General features: G+C 42.0%; 1 protein-coding gene across 1 annotated transcript; it reads left to right on the forward strand.

Moving 5' to 3' along the window:
* Window positions 1-637: 637 nt before the first annotated feature.
* FKBP9 (FKBP prolyl isomerase 9) lies at window positions 638-19161 on the forward strand. Its single transcript, XM_085051382.1, has 10 exons — window positions 638-1022; window positions 4871-5016; window positions 5623-5812; window positions 6494-6639; window positions 8609-8798; window positions 10866-11011; window positions 12189-12375; window positions 14210-14355; window positions 16001-16164; window positions 17556-19161. Exons 1-10 carry the CDS (start codon window positions 763-765, stop codon window positions 17736-17738), a joined length of 1758 nt encoding a protein of 585 aa, XP_084907508.1. The 5' UTR covers window positions 638-762; the 3' UTR covers window positions 17739-19161.
* The last annotated feature ends 232 nt before the right edge of the window (window positions 19162-19393 follow it).

Here is a 19393-nt window from a genome sequence, read left to right on the forward strand (position 1 = left end):
AGCAGATGATCCTTAAAGTCCCTTCCATCCCAAACCATTATGTGATTCTGTCTTTTCTCTGTGTCATTTGCAAAGTTGCAAATCCTTGTGACAGCAGAGGTGTGCATCAATCTGCATTTGCCAACACAACCTCGTATCTTTGGGCGTTTGATCTAAAATGGAATATTTACGATGGGACTTTAAACCTGCAAATATTCGAAGTCGTGCACTGAGTACCAGTGTAGGCACATACGGTAGAGTGACAAAAAGCTCTGATGCGGGGTGGTCTATCGCCATGCCTTCGGTCTCTCTCTGGGCGTCCAGCGCCGCTCCCAACAGCTGCGGGGAATTTGCCGGGAAATGGCGGGGCTGTTTGTGTGTGTTTACGACTCTCGGGGTCCGCCCGTCTCCCGTGCTACCTTCGGGAGCAGAGGAGCGCCGGGAGGGCGGCCGGGGGCAGCGCCACGTCGCACCTCCGGCCCGAGGTGGGGGGAGCGGGGCGGGGGCGGCGGTGCCACCGCTGCGCTCCGGACTGCGCAGCCCCGGGGCGGGCGGGGGCAGCCGGCGCCGGGGCTGCTCCTCCCCCGTCCCGGGTGGGAGCTCTTCATCCACGTTTGCAAGTTTGCGGCGGTGGGAGGAGGAGGAGGAGCGGGCGGGCCGGGGCGGGCGGCTTCCCTCCCTTCTCTCCTTCCCTCCTTCCCTTCATTCCCTCCCTTCCCTCTATCCTCCCTTCCTCCCCTCCCCGCCGAGCGCGCCCTGCGGCTGTCCCGCTCGCTGCTCTCCATGGCGGGGCCGGCGGCCGTGCGGCGGTGGGGCCCGAGCTGCGGGTCGCTGCTGCTGCTGCTGCTGCCGGCGCTGCTGGAGAGCTGGGCGGCGTGCCAGGCGCCGCCGGTGCCCGCCGCCGAAATCCCTCCGGACGGCACCGAGCTTGGCGTGGAGCGGCGCTTCGTGCCCGAGAGCTGCCCGCGGGCCGTGCGTCCCGGAGACTTTGTGCGCTACCACTACCTCGGCGCCTTCCCCGACGGCACCCGCTTCGACTCCAGGTCTGGCGCAAGCCCGCCGAGGGTGCAGCCCCGCGGGGTTTGCTGGTCACTGTGAGGGGCAGAGGAGGGGAGCGAGAGGTGCTGTTCCCCACGAGGGTGGTTTCTTAGTGGATGTGCGGAGATTGTGGCTCTGGGTGGAAGCTGCACTTGAGGTTCCGTTCACGTCCCGCTGCTCTTCCCAGCAGTGCCCCGTGGGCGCTTTGGGGTGACCAGGTGGAAGCAGGGCAGCGGCAAGATGGACAGGGTCGTACAAGCGGGACATACAGACCACCATGGGAAGATGTCTTTGAAGCACGAAGGGCTGGGAGCTGGGGTGTGACCGCTGGGGACAGGGGGCAAGAGCTCCGCTGTGGCCGGGTCCAGTCCTCAGTAGTTTCTTGCCCTTAGGGATCCCCACCACATTCTTTCAGCTGCTTCTCCAAGGCGCTGAATTGGAGCCTCTGCTCCAAGAGTGAAGACCATGAGGTTATTCAGCTAGCCTTAGCCCAGTAAACAGGAGTGCATGTGGTGTCACAGTCTCTCACAGCAGTGATTTCCTCCCCGTTTAATTCTGTACATTTCCTATGTCTTCTCCAGACTCAAACCTACTCTAACGCAAGTGTTTCTGAATCATTATCCTTGCCGGAAATATAAGAATTATCAGGCTGTACTTACACAGAATTTTTTGGATACTTTATCCTTGAATAAATGTGACCTATGTACAGTGCAGCGCCTGGCTGCTTTCCTGCTGTTATTTTGGGATCAGGAAGCCTAAACAGTGGGATCAGGAGATTGTGAAGGATGCTGCTGCTGCTGCCAGCTTATTTGTTTTTTCTTACTTCATTCATTGCCGCTGATCAAAGTATTGCTCAGAAAGATAAAGCAAAATGTATTTTCAGTAATCCTGGTAATCTCCCTTGTGCTTCAAGGAAAATCTACAGCCTTAGGGAAATAACTGTCCTTCAAAGCTCAGTTCTTCTTCTGGAGCTGACGGTACTTGCTATGCCAGTAGTGCCATCTCACCAGCACTTCTCCGACTAAAATGTGGGATGTGGTAGCTGGCACTTCAGCTGGTGTTGGTGCAGTTTCGGGGAAAAGGCACATCACAGACAGTGAATTCATTGGCAACTGACAGGCTTGGAATAAGTCTTAGCTGTGGATGTGAAGACACACAAAGGCAGCAGCCTCTTGGCTTATTTTAAAAATATGTGGCAATTGGAAAGCTGGCCACAAGTCCAGAAGTGTGTTTCTGATTGCTACAGATACGTACTGAGGCTTCCTTACACCCTGAGTTGTACTGACAAACTTGTGCACTGAGGCAGGGCCCCTGGAGGGGCTGCCCAGGAGCTGGCTCTCATTTTAGTTCTGCGCTCCTTGTCATTTGGTTCTGAAATACTTGGGGCAGGAACAGACTGTACAGAGCTGTACAGCATTTATCTCTTTGGGTCCTCTAAATATCTAAATAAGTAGTAATTTTTTGTGGCTGCCTTCATTTCAAAAGGGTGGAAAATACCAGGTTTGTTCCACTCAGGTTTTTTTCTGGATGGCAGCTCCTGAGATGTGCACTTTCGTTATTCACTGTGATCTTTTTTAAGACTGATGACAGTGTTTTATCATGTTAAGACATGGAAAAATAGGAGAATTTTGTCTTCTGTAGATTAAAGGAAGAAATATTTTGGAGTGTTTGTTCTAAAATCTTTGGTGTTCCCTGCATACGAGTTAAAGAGATTTAGTCAATTTGTACACAAATAAACCTGTTAGAAAGCCCATTTTCTTACCTGTTTTTTTTTGTTTGCTTTTTTTGAAGTTTATGAGTGTGCTTATCAGTATCAGTTTAATCGAACGCTAGTATGAAATCAGTCTAGAAAATACTCTATATGTTGAGCTAAGGGCAGTTTTACTTTGTTCCTTCTTCAGCTGTTGAAAATATTCTTGAGTTTAAAAATCAGTTTTCTCTATTTCCAAGTAGAAGGTAGCAATACTGCTCCTCATGTTATCAGGCTGTTGACAAAGTCTTAGTGATCATGACTGTGTCACATAAATTAGCTTATGTGACTGTTTATTATTCTCTTTTTGCATCAGCATTTGCATTTTTTATTTCCATGGCTGTAAAATTATTTGCATTTAAAAGTCTGAATTTAATTGCCTAGTCATCTACTACTAATTTGGTCAATTTGCCTAATAGAAACAAGTTTTGCTTAGTTTTAAGGAATCTGCAAAGTTGGTCCTGCAAAGCTGTGTGGTGTGATCAGTGCTTGGTTCAGTTCTCTGCTTTGCATCAGTGTTCTCTTAATTGTACATTAATTTTATTAAAAGGAAAGCTCTTTTCCTCTTTTCTAAGAGCTTTTTCTAATCTAAGTTCATCCCAGATGTATTGCCAAGCTTTGTCAATCGCTACAAAATACCATTTTGAGGGGTTTCTTAGAACCTATTATGTTGCTTGTTTTAACATCTTAATTATGGTTTGGTGTGTATAATAGAATTTGTCAGGACCTAATTTAAATATTTTTCATCTTTCCCTGAGAGAGGGAAAATTACTGCAACCGAAAGTAAATGCTCATTAATAGAGGGTTGTCTGCTTTAAGGGAAATGTTTGCCAGAAACAAAAAAAAAGAAAAAGAAAAAAAAGAAAAAAGGTGGAGCAAACAGAGGGATCACTCAGTAAAATATCTGAGAGATTCAAGGCTGTGAGGCTGTGGGACTGTTAGGAGGCTCAGTATGTTGTGGAAGTGATGTGTACAGTCTTCGAAGGAAAGTTTGACATCATTTCCCGAGGGATACCTAGCTACTGGCTGCTTTCCAGAATTTTAGCACGCAAGAGGCACAAGCCTTTTTTTTTCTCCCCCCAGGTCTGACTTTTATATGTATATATATATATATATGTATATATATAAAAGTAAAAAAATATATCCTTGAAATTATAAAAGGGATTTGGGGAAATGGGAGCAGTAAAAGTTTAAAAATAGTAATGAAGCTTTTGAAATGCTTCTTTGACGTGTGTTTATATATCGCATCAAAAAGTGAAATGGCAGTAATTCAGGTGCAGCAAAGTGGGGTCATTGTGCAGATTTAAGGTGCCCAAACTAACCATGTAAGCTAATGTTAGTGTTCTGCTGTGGTAACACTGCTGCTCTCCATCCTCTCTGGAAAACTCTGAATCATTTAAGCATAATTTCTTTTGCCTTTTGAATGTTCTTGTACTATCATAGAGGAGTGTAATTTGTTTCTTGATTCTTGATCTCAAAAATTTGCTGTTTAGAACATGTCTCTGTGCTTTAAATGAAAGCTGTGAATGTGGAGGAGAAAATAAATAATGAGTTGGCTAACCTCACAGCTATTACCCGAAAAAGCATCGTTTTCCTTTCCTGTTCTCCCATGGAGACTGGAACTGTGATGTCTCACATTGTAGAGCTTATAGATCTACATATTAAGTAATATTTTTGTGATGTTACTCACCAAAATCAATATGCTGAGATCCTACTGTGGGAGCTGTCATCCTTTTGTATCTCATAATAGTGTTAAATTTTTCCTTTTCTTCCTTTGTTTTCCAGTACTGCTTATAATATTAGTGTGTCAGTTAGCTGTTTGTGGTTCTGGCCTTCAGGTGCCTGTAGTACACATTGCACACTGCTAGAATGTATTGCAGAAAATGAGCAGTGAACAGAAGGAGAACTGTGTTGAAGTCCCAGCAACACTTGGATTTGCTTATTCCTTTAGGATCTGTCTTGTGATAAAGTTATGCTAACAGGGCAAGAGGGAGACAGAGACAAGGTGCAGTTAACTCTCTCTCTCTCTCAAAAAAAAAAACCAAAGGTGGAAAAGGAGGTTAAATGAACAACTAACATTTTTGCCTGCTTTTCCTCCTTCAGCTATGACAGGGGATCCACATTCAACGTGTTTGTGGGCAAAGGTCAGCTTATTGCTGGGATGGACCAAGCTCTGGTCGGCATGTGTGTGAACGAGCGTCGGTTCGTGAAAATCCCCCCTAAGCTCGCCTACGGAAGTGAAGGCGTCCGTAAGTGCAGCACCGGGCCAGCTGGTTGTGTAAGGATTCAACAGAGCACGTAGGAAATGGAGTCACAGAAGAGAAGGGTAGAAACTGCAACTAGGGAATTTTGGAGATGTTGTTCCCTGTTCCTCAGAGGTGTTTGTTAAACCTATAGCCTGAAGTAGTTTCTCCAGGGTCCCTCTGCATGCTGAGGGAAGAGCAGCTCACTGTAGAGGACCTTCAACAAATGATCCTTGCTGTGAAAGTTAGCTATTTATTTTTGTCTACCTCCCTGTTAAATACTTAATTAAACCAAAATTGTGGTTTGGCGTTGCAGTGCTGCATGAGGTCTTGTCAGTTTCAAAAATATCTTTGTTCTACAGCCTCAGAGAGGCAACAAATGCTAACTCAAGATCAGTTTGCCTGATGGACAGCTGTGATAGCAGTTCATCTTGTCGGATTTCCCCCCATAAATAGCTGCAGTAGTGGCAAGGGACCAAGGAGTTATAAGCACAACAGGGAATAAGGTGTGCATTATGCAGTTTTTTTAGAGTGTACATGGATTGGTTCCTTTTTGCTGATACCTTGTGCAAAAAGGGAAAGAAAACTGTTTGGGTTGTTTTGGTTTTGTAGCTGGTGTGATACCCCCCAATGCTGTGCTCCATTTCGACGTGCTCCTGATAGATCTTTGGAACTCGGAGGACAAAGTGCAGATTGAGACTTACTTCAAACCTGAGAAGTGTCCTCGGACAGTGCAAGTGTCTGACTTTGTACGGTACCATTACAATGGAACATTCCTAGATGGGACCCTGTTTGATTCAAGGTATGCAGCTGGGCTCTGTGTCTTTGTGTAGTTTAATAGGTATCTCACCATCATTTGCTCCCTTTTCACCTATGTAACAATTAATGTTAATTGCCCAGAAACACGGGAAGTGAAAGCAGTCATTGTATGTGTGCTAGTAATTTAGTCAGGGATTATTGGGTAGCAGTCCTGACTCAAACCTATAAAACTGTGCATTATTTCTTCACGGGCATTGCCAATCCAGATGCCTTTTTTAATTTTAAATTTCATTCCTTATATTTACATTACTATTTATTGCAGTCAGTTAGAGGTCTCTATAACCAGTATGGCTGTTCAGATTAGATAGAAGTTTTGTAAACTTAGCAGGGTTTGTAATGAAAATGAGCCACTAACACTTTCATACTGAGATTTAAGTGTACAGCATGTGTGCTTCATTAAAGCCCAGTGGAAAACGATGCTTTAATAACAGCTGCCATTGTATTTGTGAGCCACTTTTCAAAGCCTCTGTTAAGTTCCTGACATAGCTAAGCACTCTGGAAAACTTGCCAGCCAGCCCTTGGTAAATGAAGGACCAATGCTTTTTGGACTAGCAAGTTATGAGTTAACACTGTGCATAGTGTATGGATTTAAAGGTTAATATTGTTCTTTCCTGTGCCTGTCTGGCATTTGGTTGTGATTTTTTCTTTTCTTTCTCATGTTTAGCCATAATCGGATGCGAACTTATGATACCTATGTGGGAATTGGATGGCTGATTCCTGGTATGGACCAGGGCCTCTTGGGAATGTGCGTAGGAGAGAAGCGCATCATCACAATACCACCTTTCCTGGCATATGGAGAAGATGGAGATGGTAAAAGTTATTCCTTTAGTTATTCTTTTTTTTTTTTTTTTTTTTTGTTCCAATCCAAGTCATCCATCTCTTAAAACAAACTTTCTGTATTTTAAATTTATGGGCAGCATTGTTATCCTGTTCAGACACACACTGCTTAACAGACATATTGTTGATACAATTGTAGTATTCATATACGGAAATTTTATTTCAATCAGGGAATATAATCTGTGATTATTATCTATTGGCACCAAAAACTCGAAGGCAGGTGACTACATAGTTCTTTCATACTGCCACAGAAAGCGGAAAACTTCTAAGAAAGAAAAAGAATTAAATGTATTTTTAATTCCAGGTGGCTTTTGTTTTTTTTATTTTTCCACAAAAGCCCTAGCAATAACTACAGAATGGATTGTCTTGTGAGACTTTGCAGCCTACAGATCATACATAGGGGTCCCCATGTTAAATAATGAGGCAGTTAGGTGTAGTTTGTGACATTTCCTTATGTTCTGTCTCTGCTCTGATGTTTAAGGATGTGTCTGTGGTTACAAGGTTTCATACCCCTTCTGTGTCTTCATTACCATTAACTGTGATAGCCATCACCATGGATACCAAAACTCTGGGAAGTTATATTTTCAAAATTTGCCAAGATCTTGAACTCAGTGGTTCTTGGTCAAGGCAACCCACGCTGTAATTTGTAAGTTGGTGGGGAGGTAGTTTTTCACTGAGATGCTCAATTTGCCCCTCTTCAACTTCCACTGTGTGGTTTCCTGTTTTGATATAAACAGGATGGGAGGAGCGGGTGTAGTAGATTTGTGTTCTAATGATTATTTTATGCACTTCCATGAAGTATGTTGGCAATACTGGTAGACTAAACCATGCAGCTCAGATGGAGCTGCTGTGTAGGCTGTGATGGGTGTTGCTGAAAAAGCATCTGTTTTTAGTGAGGCAGTGCCATCACTGTAGGAATAGAAGGAAATGATTGAGTTGAAGAATTGATTGGAAAACCCACTGAAGCAAAAAATGTCTGAGTAGAAGCAAATTTACAGAGAGACCTGGACAAATTAGAGGACTAGACAATCACCAGCCATATGAAATTAAATAATCTGGATTCTGCACCTGGGGCAGTACAACCCTGGATGTATGGACAGACTGGGGAACAAGATGCTGGAGTGCAGCACCATGGGAAGGGACCTGGGACTCCTGGTCGATGGCAAGTTGAACATGAGTCAGCAGTGCCCTGGCAGCCAGGAGGGCCAACCCTGCCCTGGGGGGCATCAGGCACAGCATCATCAGCCGGGCAAGGGAGGGGATTGTCCTGTCCTGTTCTGCTCTGCACTGGGGCAGCCTCACCCCAAGTTCTGGTGGCAGTTTTGAGTGCTACAATATAAAAAAGACATTAAACTGTCAAAGAGTATCCAAAGGAGGGCCATGAGGATGGTGAAGGGCCTTGAGGGGAAGCCATATGAGGAGCAGCTGAGGTCACTTGGCTTGTTCAACCTGGAAGAGACTGAGGGGAAACCTCGCTGCAGTCTGCAACTTTCTCATGAGGGGAAGAGGAGGGGCAGACACTGATCTCTTTGGTGCAGTGTGACAGGACCTGAGGGAATGGCATGAAGCTCTGTCACAGGAGGCTTAGGTTGGATATTGGGGAAAGGTTCCTCACCCAGAGGGTGGTTGGCATTGGAACAGGCTCCCCAGGAAAGTGGTCACAGCACCAAACCTGACAGCATTCAAGAAGTATTTGGACAATGTTCTCAGGTACACGGTGTGATTCTTGGGGTATCTTGTGCAGGACCAGAAGCTGGACTTTGATGATCGTAGTGAGTCCCTTCCAACTCAGGATATTCTATGATTCTATGATTCTAATTTATTTTGGGAGGGGAGGTGCTTGATATTTGGCAGTACATTACTTTTCTTCAACAAACATGTTTAAGCTTCTGCTAAAACAACTGCTGTTTCTTACCAATTTTCTGCTGTAACACTTTTGTAGGTAAGGATATCCCTGGCCAAGCTTCCCTTGTCTTTGATGTGGTGTTGCTGGATCTACATAACCCCAAGGATGGTATTGTTATTGAGAACCAGCTCGTGCCTGAATCTTGCGAACGGAGAAGCCAGACAGGAGACTTTCTCCGATACCATTACAATGGCACACTTTTGGATGGCACATTATTTGATTCCAGGTAACCAAACCACTCAGCTCTGCAGATTGCATTTCCTGTCTTGTCTGTGTAATGCCCAAACACAGTTCTTCGCTTTTCCTTCCTTTTTGAAAAATTTGAATCTTTTAAAAAGACTCATAGAAAGCTTTTCCTTATGGGAAGGAAAAGAGCTGTTTTGTACTATGACATTGTCACAGACGCCATCTAGGGGTGGTGACCCACCCGGTGAAGTTGTGTGTGCTTTAGGCATGTGAGCCTGAAGACTCTTTGCCCCTTAGAGTTTATCTGCCAAATAGGTAATACCACTGAACAGAGGGAAAATAAACGTGATTTCCATTTTGTGTCCTGAGAATTGTGAGTCAATGTGCTAGTGGCTAGTGTGAGGGTAATCTTATTTATACTTGAAAACTCTTTGCATTTTGAAGGCTAATGTATTTCAAGACTGAATTACTGAATTGCAGAATTCAACAACAGGGTTTCTGTGATAAAGCAACAGGGATTACTGTGACAGTAAACTCAAAGGAGCACATGAGCCTCATGTACAGAATAATATGATGAATAATTGTATTTGTAGCTTTGTACTTGTAGCTTCCTGTGACTTTTGTTTGCTTTTAGTTGAACAGTGCTTTACTATCCCACTCCAGCTTTCAGAAGAGCTGGCAGAAGTAGCTAAAAGGAGGTGAAAATGAGCCAATGTAAAATATTTTACAAAATAAGGTAGAGAAAAATGTTAAGTAGTACCACAGCAGCCATCACTGTAAACCTTGATTTACAATTTGTGAAAGCTTATAGATTAAGAACTTAAAGCTTATCCACAGTGTACCTATTTCTCTTTTTTTTGAGATATAAGTGAGTATTGTCTGTAGTAATTAATTTTTGAAAGTAGCTGTAATATTTATATTAGGAAATAGTAGAGAAGTGCAAGAAATAGTAATAAGTGCTTTACAGACAGCAGCCTCTACATCATTCTGAAGTGCTGACAGTTGTTGGAGGGCTTGTTCATTAAAACATGGTGTTCTGACCTCCTGCAGAATTCATAGATGAAGAAATGGAGCAGCTGACAATAGGGGTTGAAGACCTTGGAGCTATCCAGGACAAAATTTCTCACTAGTACAGGGAGCTGGCCAAAAGCACGGTGAATGGCTGGGGTTGAGAGTTCTAATAATATTTTCCTTTGCCTTTTTACTCTGAAATATTTGGCTGCAGAACTGCCCCTGGGCAGCTCAGCAGAAGCTGTCTGGACTTCGAGCAGTTGAATAAACCTCTGAATTACATCAGGGTCTGATCTTGTACTGGTTTTGCTCTTTCCTGGAGCTACATTGTAAAGATGAATTAAAACCTTTCTGCCTTCTCTTTCTTGCACTTTTCTGCCTTCTCTTTCTTGGACTGTGTCTTTGTGTAATATGCCTTGAAGAAAGGCAGAAGAGTCATGTCCTTGTAATAAACATAATTTGTTGTTGTAGCCTTGTTTTATTCTATCATGAGGTGTTGAAGCAGGTCCTTCAACCTATGTGTAAGTGGTTGGCTTGGTTTGGAAGGGAGGGATGGTGTTGATACTGTTTTGCTGTCATGACTCATTTTAATCCCAGGAGAACTTATTTATTCCACCTGCTCCTTCTAGTAGTTGAACTACATAGCTGTGGTTGCAAAATGAGATAGTGTGCAGGGTGTCTTATGAAACTGAACGTCAGCTATATCTAGTTGATAAGTGCTTATTAAAGTAGTGTCAGGGCAGATGACATTTTAAAAGAGTAAACCATTTTTTTTCTTTGTTACTTGTCAAAACCTGTTTTCTGTTTAGTCTAAAAAACATAAATAAGTGAGATTTGTCTTTCAAGATATAGCAGAAATGAATTTGCAAATTTGCTGACTGTTCACTAGCCAGGGTCTCACTACTGGGTAATCAGTGACCTGTGTGTCACTGGCTGATGAAACTTAGTGGCATGGATTCAAGGAACATAGTTACTTTGTGCCTCCCTGGTGTGTTTGACCTTAACTGATTGTAAGAATTGCGTTGCAGAGCTATTGTAAGACTCCATGTTTCCTTGAGTACACCTGACACTGCTAAAATGCAAATATTTTCTGTAGTTATTCACGAAACCACACATATGACACCTACGTTGGGAAAGGTTATGTGATTGCTGGAATGGACGAAGGTTTGCTAGGTGTATGCACTGGTGAAAAAAGAAGAATAATAATCCCCCCTCATCTTGGATATGGAGAAGAAGGGAGAGGTGAGCTTGGTTTTCTGTTCAAGTCCTCTGTAGTTAATGAGGTTTCCTTTATTGTTTAGTCCATCTCTGTGTATTTTCATTTTTCTGGCATTTGAAAGGTTTATGCAGGAGTTCATTATTTTGAGGATACCAAAGTGACAAGACTACATTCAGAATTTGCAAGACTATTTTAATTATCTACAGAGGTAGGACAGTAAGAATACAGAACAATCTCACATGTAACTGGTAACCTGAACTCATTTGGGTAATTGGTGTTCCAGGCAGACTGGTACTTGGATGCCAGGAGCTCTGCAGTGTGAGATCTTCCTTCATGTGTGTCTTAAGCTCTCTATGCTGAAGGAGTTCACCATGCTAAGTCTTCTCCACCATTTATTCCACAGCCACAGGTTTTGTGGACTTCTCAGCCACCCTTGTAAATGGTGGATGCATGTAACAGTGAAGTAACTGTGTATATGTAACATACAATTAACATTCCTTTGGGAAAACTCATTGCTATCTAAACAGATTGCCATGAGAGGCTGAATATAAGCCTTCTAGCTGATCTCAGCATTGTAGGTGGTGTTTCAGAAAGTCTTTCCTGAGATGTTACTTGGATAAGTGATTTAGAGGAAAAGTCTTTCTTCTGGGAATGCAAATTCTGTGCTATGGATTTGGAATTAGACTCATTTACCTACAACCCCTATTCCTGGATGTGTCTTGTCAATCCTGGTAATGCACATAATTCTGGGAAGAGGGGGAAGAAGTTGCCTGCCCTCAGGATAACTTAAGGAAATGTAATCTTTTACGCATAATGACATTCCTTGAAGCATGAGAAGTCCTTGAGAATTTTGATGATCAATATTGAATTGGTGCATGAAACACATTTGAGTTATTTAGGATGGTCACAGGAAATACATGGTTATTGCTTCAGTTCTGCACAATTTTAAAATTCAGAAAAACAAAAGTTTTTGCTTCACCATTGAACTGAGTGTGTGTTTAGTGCTTTCCCTCTGGTTGTTTTTCCTGCATTGTTTGCAGCTTGCATCTCTTGCATCCTTTAATTCTGAATGAGAAGAGCAAAATGACTCGGTAGCAGACACAGCAGGAATACAGATTCCTAGAGGTGCAGTACCTGGACAACATATGCCTGTTTGGGTACCACTTCTTTCTCTCTTTGTCTAATTTGCTCCCTATTTAGGAAAGATTCCAGGATCTGCAGTACTGGTCTTTGACATCCACGTGGTTGACTTCCACAACCCCTCAGATTCAGTCAGCATTACTGTTAACTACAAACCTTCCAACTGCACTGTACTGAGCAAGAAGGGAGATTACCTGAAATATCACTACAATGCTTCGCTCCTGGATGGAACTTTGCTGGACTCCACGTAAGTATTTGAAAGACCTGGTAGGGAAAATACTCCCAGCAGCTGTGAAAGCGGAATGAATTCCCTGCAAAGCAAGCTGGCAGGGAATAAAGGAAATTTTTTTTTAACTGAGTATTTATATGGAATGTATGTTCATTTGATGTCTGCCTGCCAAAGATATATAGGAGGAGAAGAAAAAGACAATCTGTCATAGCATAATGAGAGAACCAGGAACAAAAAGGATGTAGGAGTATGTTGGAGAAGAATGTAAACAGTATGGAGTGATGAAACTTGTTGCATGGCATTCTGTTTAAGTGAGCCAATTCAAGTGTTCTGGGCCAGTCATGCCAGGACAACACAGGTCTCATCATGAATGAACTGTCCAGGTTTATTCAGTTTCTTGGTAGGATTTTGCTCTGTGCTGATTCAGTGCTCCTGAGAGAGGCCTGGTAGGACTACCTATTGTAGTCTTATTAAAAGATATCTAGAGTGTGGTTTGTAGTAAATGGTCACCTGTCTTGTCTGTAGCACACATTGGTGCTCCTGTATTGTAGTGTTGCATTAAGTGTCAGCATGGAGAAACTTGAGGGCTTGATAATGACTGTGAGGATAATGATCCTCTTCCTCCTCCCTGTTGGCAGTAGGTTTATGGGGGAAGCAAAAGATTGCTCCAGTCTGTCTCTTGTAGAACTGAAGTGAGCCTGGCACACAGCTACAAGAATATTAGCTTGCCTTTTTTTTGTCTAGATCTTTTGAATAGTGCAAGTCATCCAAACACTATTTTATTTTTTGGAAGGGAAGTTGGGAAAAGCTATTTTTAACCAGGTTATAATTAATACAGGAAGCAGTTCATAAGTTTCACAGTGTACACAATAGCTTGCAGAGCTGAAAAACTGCCTTAATTTGGAGCATGTGGTGCAATGCTGTAGGCAAGGATGTATACAAGTAATGTGTTTGGATTCAAAACACTGTTTATATGTCAGGAATGCTCAATTCCCATTTTGTAGCACAAACCAAGGGATGTTAAGACCATTTTACTCAAAGCAGTTGTTAGAGAATTAAAGATCATGAATCATGTGCTCCTAATTTTAAGGCTGACCTCTTAGCCACTGAATTGTTTTCTTTCCAAATAATTCTCTGTTGTACAAGCATGTCCTGCAGAGGCACAGCCAAGTGAAATAACCAAAGAAAGGCAACCAATAGAATAAAGAGCCTTAATGCTGCTCACTCTGCCTTTAGAATCACAATATATGTTTAACTTTTGGGCTTTTAACTAATGATATTTTCTAATTTTAGAAATGAGCCATGGGAAGCAAGGTATAATTCAAAATTTAATATGGTAAAATAGCAGTAGTAGTAGTAGCTATTTGTGTTAATAACTACTACATTATAGTGACTGATTTTATTAACGGGATGGCTGATCTGTGGGAATGCACCCAGATCCCTATATAGAGTTGGTAGTCCTGGGATGAATGTACTTCTGGAATTTTTAAATCTGGTGAAAAGTCCAACTACAATGGTTAAAAATATGTGAAAGATAAAACCTCTTACTTCAAGGTAAAATACCTTGGGATACAATTGGCATTATTAATGATTCTAATTGGATTTCATTCAAGAAGCCTATAATTTTAGTGCCAGAGGACGTCAGGAGCAGAGACTTGTATGTTTGGTGCTGCTGTAACTTGAGAACAACTTCAGGTAACTGTTTGGTAGAACAAAGCACTGGGCATTAAGTTAATTTTTGGCGATGACAGGACACTGCTAGAAACTGCTACTTCTGTGGTAATTTTGAACAACACAAATTCTCTGTTGTATGTTGATTGGTTTTTTTTTTCATTTTTCCCCTCCTTTCCAGACACAGCCTTGGCAAGACCTACAACATAGTTCTGGGATCTGGCCAGGTGGTGTTGGGGATGGACATGGGCCTTCAGGACATGTGTGTTGGGGAACGACGGACAGTCGTTATTCCACCTCACCTTGGTTATGGAGAAGATGGAGTTGGTAAGTGCACATCCCTTGATGTGACTGAAACATAGGCATGCATGTTTTGTTAATTCATGTACACCAGGTCATAAGGTGAGTGTCCCTTAGCTGCTTGAATGGGATTTTTTTCAGAGTTTTTTTTAATGCCATTATTTTAGACACTCCCTCTCCTTCTCGTTCCCCAGCAGGATGAACATGCTGTCTGTGTTGCATTTCAAGTCCTGCTGTTACTGTGGCCAATAGAAAGACCATCACAGTACAAAAGGGAACACGAGCCCCCAGTAATGTTGCTTTGTCAGAACAGAAAGCTCCAGGCAGTGTGGTGTTGCATAGGGATGCAAACACTGTTTTCCATGGTAGGGAGTTGGGTGCTTGTGTTTGGACATGCGACATATTATTCAGGAAACAAAGCTGAAGGGGACTGGTCAGCACTAATATGTTAGCAAATTCAAAGAAAACTCAGAATTCAGAAGATACATTAACTGAGTAGAAGATGTGAAACAGTGTATTGGGTGCTGTTAAAACTCCAACACCAATACATTTTAAGGCAGCTTTAGAACATAGAGGCTTAGCAATTTTTAATGATATAGAATTGGCAAGAACTTTCATATCCCAGTATGTTGATTCTGATCTGAGTTAAAAGATTTGATGGAAAGGAGCCTATCAGGAGATCACTAAGATCACCAGATTCTGATGTGTATGGAAACAGTTGTGTAAGTTGCTATATTCTTTGAATAGCTCCAGAAGTTTGTAGTTTATAAAGATTGCCAGGCATCATGTGCAGAGCTTAGTGGAGAATTAATCTGTGTTAAGAAATAAGAGTACCTGTCCACTTGTAACTGTCTTTCATGAAAAAATAAGAATATTATGTATATGCAATGTTTTATACATAATTTCAGCTATTATATATTATATAAAATTGCAAATTGAAAATTTCCTCATAACATGAAAAATCTGTTGTGTTAAATACCTGTGATGGGTCTTTGCCATTGTTCAAGTTACACTTGGTTCATGTGTTCTGAAGCACTCCGTGATTGTTAGTGTCTTGGCATATACCTCACCATCTCTTGCAAACAGGAGATTAGAGGTGAGCTTGATTTTTCTTTTCCGAGGATAGATTAAACTCCTTCCATGGTTTCACTAGGGTAATATCTCAAGCTGTTGCAACACCCTTGAGTCTCACAGGAGTACCTTGATACACAGTGTATTGGCAAGATAAAGGAAAATTGATTTATTCTCACAGTTCTAGTTTTTATAATTAAAAAAAATGATGCATTTGGAATCACAGAATTTGAGAATGATTTGGATTGGAAGGGACCTCAAAGATGATCTATTTCCAACCTCCCTGCCATGGACAGGGACACCTTCCACTAGATCAGGTTGCCCAGGGCCCCCTCCAAACTGGCCTTGAACACTTTCAGGGATGGGCCTTCCAAGGCTTCTCTGGGCAACCTGTGCCAGTGCCTCAGTTTTGTATTAAAAGGTTCCTTTTATATTTTGATCACCCCTGGTGAAGTGAACAGGAGGATTTGGTGGGTCCAGATTTAGTGGGTCCAACAGTGCCTGTTGGAGCAGGAAGATAAATTTAATCATGGATTGAAAGGAAATATACCCTCCAATGTAAGTGAGGATAAATACCCCTCTTTGCCTTTTGTTGTGACAGAAGGAGAAGTGCCTGGTAGTGCTGTATTAGTTTTCGACATCGAACTGCTGGAATTGGTGTCCGGCTTGCCTGAAGGATACATGTTTGTATGGAATGGGGAAGTCTCTCCCAATCTTTTTGAAGAAATAGATCAGAATCATGATGGAGAGGTTCTTTTGGAGGAGGTAAGTTGAGACAACGAAAACACCTGCAGTGGTCTTCTTCTACCACCATCGATGTCAATGTTGAAAGATGGGGTCTCTCCTCCTCTTCTTCTTCTGAAATTGTGTTTGTTGTCAAGGGAACAGGAAGGCAGGGTGTCAGCTAAAACATGGTTATTCAGCTTTAGAGATAGAGCCAAAAAAAAAAAAAGGACTATAAGAATGGCTATACTGTGTGAGATCATTTACTGTTGTGGTTTCCTTGGTCAACAGCAAATCCTTAGGGCATAAGTCTAAGAGGCAGAGTTGGTATGTTATCCAACATTCCTTTGCTGTATCAGTCTTCTCAGTGTCTGTCTCAGTGTTAATTGGCAGTTTGTGGTGAATTCTTGAGCCAAAGCTGAGCCTGCAGCAGTGCATCCAGGAACTGTCAGATCTCTTCCAGAGCCTGCCAGTGCCCGTGGCCATTCCTTCCACATGCGAATTGTGTGTTGTGCAGTCAAGTTCTTCCCCTTGCTTGCTTTTAAAATCTGCACAGTGAGAATGTCATTGGGTGCCTCTGTTGAAAGCCACTTGCTTTTGCCACACCATCTCTGGTAACATAAACCTGTGCGATGTTTTCCTCTACGTTTTCTTTTAACTCAGAGCTTCTTTTTTTAAATTTTCTTCTGAAGTTTTCTTTGTCACCTTTCCCTCTCCTTCTGTTTTGTGTCTTTTCTCCATGGAGCGGCACTCCCTGCAGTGCTCAAGAGGCAGACTGTAGCCCTGTGGAACAGCATGAAATGCCGTTGAGGATTTTAAAAGCTAATAGGGTAAAATCAAATACTTGTTTTCCCTTTTCCTAGCACTGTCTTCCACCTCTTTGTTTTCCTTCCATGTCCATCTTCTCTCTTATGTTTACCTCCAATTCTGTCCTTGCAGAGAAGAACAGAGCTTTTACTGGTTTAGAGAAAGAGGTAGGATGAAGCTGTTGCTGTCCACAACAGCAATTATCATTCTTGTGTGTTGCTTCCTCTAAGATGCAGGTGGGTTTCTGTTTTACAGTGTGAACTTCATGTATCACCATGCAAAATTACCACCCTCTGTCCATATAGAGCTGCTCCTATGTCCAACTGTCCAACCCATCTTCCTCCTAAATTATGAAAAAAGTTTTCTTGTTATGGGTGCAAAACCCACTAGAATGAGTGAGGAAATCCCTGCTGAGCTCCACAAAGAATGATTTAACTTCATGTGTCTGTTCTAATTAGTCCAGTTTGGGTGGTAAACTTTATAGCGTAGTAACTGTCCTATGTACACTTAATAAGTAGTAAAATGCTGGATAATTGACAACAATTAAATGCTTCTTTTGAAAATACCTTCATTTTCAAATGTCAGTTGCATTGTGAGCTATTTTCTTCTCCTGTCCCTCCTCTTAGTTTTCAGAGTACATCCAAACTCAAGTCGATACTGGCAAAGGAAAATTAGCTCCTGGCTTTGATTTTGAAATGATTGTTAAAAATATGTTCACCAATCAAGACCGAGATGGAAATGGAAAAGTAACCGCTGAAGAATTCAAGTTGAAAGACCAGGAGGCCAAAGAGGAACATGATGAACTGTAAAGACAAGAAAAAAAACAAGAATCCTGAGCTGATCTACTGTTCAAACGCATGCATCGGAAAGGGTTTTGGCAAAGCATAGTTCTGAAAGGATGGCCTTCGGATAGCCTGTGTCTGCCTGTGCCTGGGTGTGGGTAGGCTGTTAAAATAGGAAGAGATTTTCAGTTGGAATTGTTATAGGTGTATCTGAAAAAAGTGTTAAGTGCCTCAAGATAGTATGTATGGACAGGTAAGGAGTGTACTGCCGTGGTGGTGTTGGGAACCATGGGGTCTGTTTTTATGTTAAAGATCCAAAGTTCTCATTGACCAATACATGGTCAGTTGGGTGGATGGTAGAGAGAAAACCTATCAAGTGCTTTTAAAAGAGTTTAAAAAACCTTCTGTATCAGAAATATTTGTGTAGGAGAATGCACCAAAATATTCCCCGTAAAAATAATCTGTATAAGTTGTCAGCTCTTGATCCTAGTTCCTTTCAGATAGCATGAGCACTCTTTCCAGTAACTGAATAAACTCAGTGGATTTTTGCCAGCAGAAAATCTGATTTGCAAATTGCAGAACATGGCTGTGGCATTGCAAAATTTACATAAGCTGTGACTTATATTAAACAGACCTAGAATTGATAGTGTATATGTGGTGGTTTTTTACCTCACGCAATTAAAGTTTCCTACCATCTGTACTGTGTTGAATTAGTAACCTTGACTCTTGCTGGCCAGTGTTCCCATCAGTCATTCCAAAAACTTTCTAGTTGCAATGGTATTTACAGTTTTGTTAGACATTAAATATTAGCATTTACAGGGTCCAAATGCTGTCATGAATACTGGACACAGTTGATTTTGTGTTGGGCTTCTGTCTCCTATTTTGGAAATTGCTAGATTAAGGAGTAAGTACTTAGAGCTTAAGCAGCAGAGCAGTCTGCAGTGGCAAACAAACAGACAGACAGTGATAGAATCAAGAAGCAGGCCCATCTGTTTGTGTGTGCAAACGTTCTGGCCTATCCCTCAACACAAAGTCAGCCCTGGGAGTGCTGTTCAGAATCTGTGACTGGAGACAGTCACCTCTTAGCCGACAAATGCAGCAAAGCTGCTCAGTACTAAATACACTAAACAGACCCGTTTTCTGGAAGGCCGTGGGATCCCCCTCAGTACACAGCGTGTGAAGAGCACAGACACTGTCAAAGAGGAGTAGGAAGGGAGTTGTGTTTCCATTATAAGCTTTGTGTCTAGTTTCTTGCTTTCCTTGATGTGTATGTGTGAGATGTAAGCTCCCTGAGATGCTCTTTCTAAAAACTAGTATTTCAGTTGGATGAAAACATTTTGTATTGGTTTTTAATGCAGTTCTTACAAAAAGTGCAGTGAAATTTTTTGAGTTTGATACCATTAAATGTTGGATAACTGATCTTTTTGTTAAATAAAGTGTTGATCAACTATTACTGTTAAAATTTCTTCTTTTTTTCTGGAATTTTGGTGGTTTAGGACCTTGAGTTGAAGCAAATATCCTTCTTACAGCTCTCTTCTCTTGTGCACTACAGGCTTACCCTGAATATGTTCAATATTGCTATTAATGTTCAGGAAAAATATTTTAAGCCAAGATTATGGATGATTTTATACCAGATGTAAAAATTGTGGATATCAGTGACTGGCACTTCCAGTCCAAAGGTT

This window comes from Lichenostomus cassidix, chromosome 2 (genome assembly GCF_008360975.1).
Source record: "Lichenostomus cassidix isolate B80296 chromosome 2, HeHo_3.0, whole genome shotgun sequence".
In the NCBI taxonomy this organism is placed as follows: Eukaryota; Metazoa; Chordata; class Aves; order Passeriformes; family Meliphagidae; genus Lichenostomus; species Lichenostomus cassidix.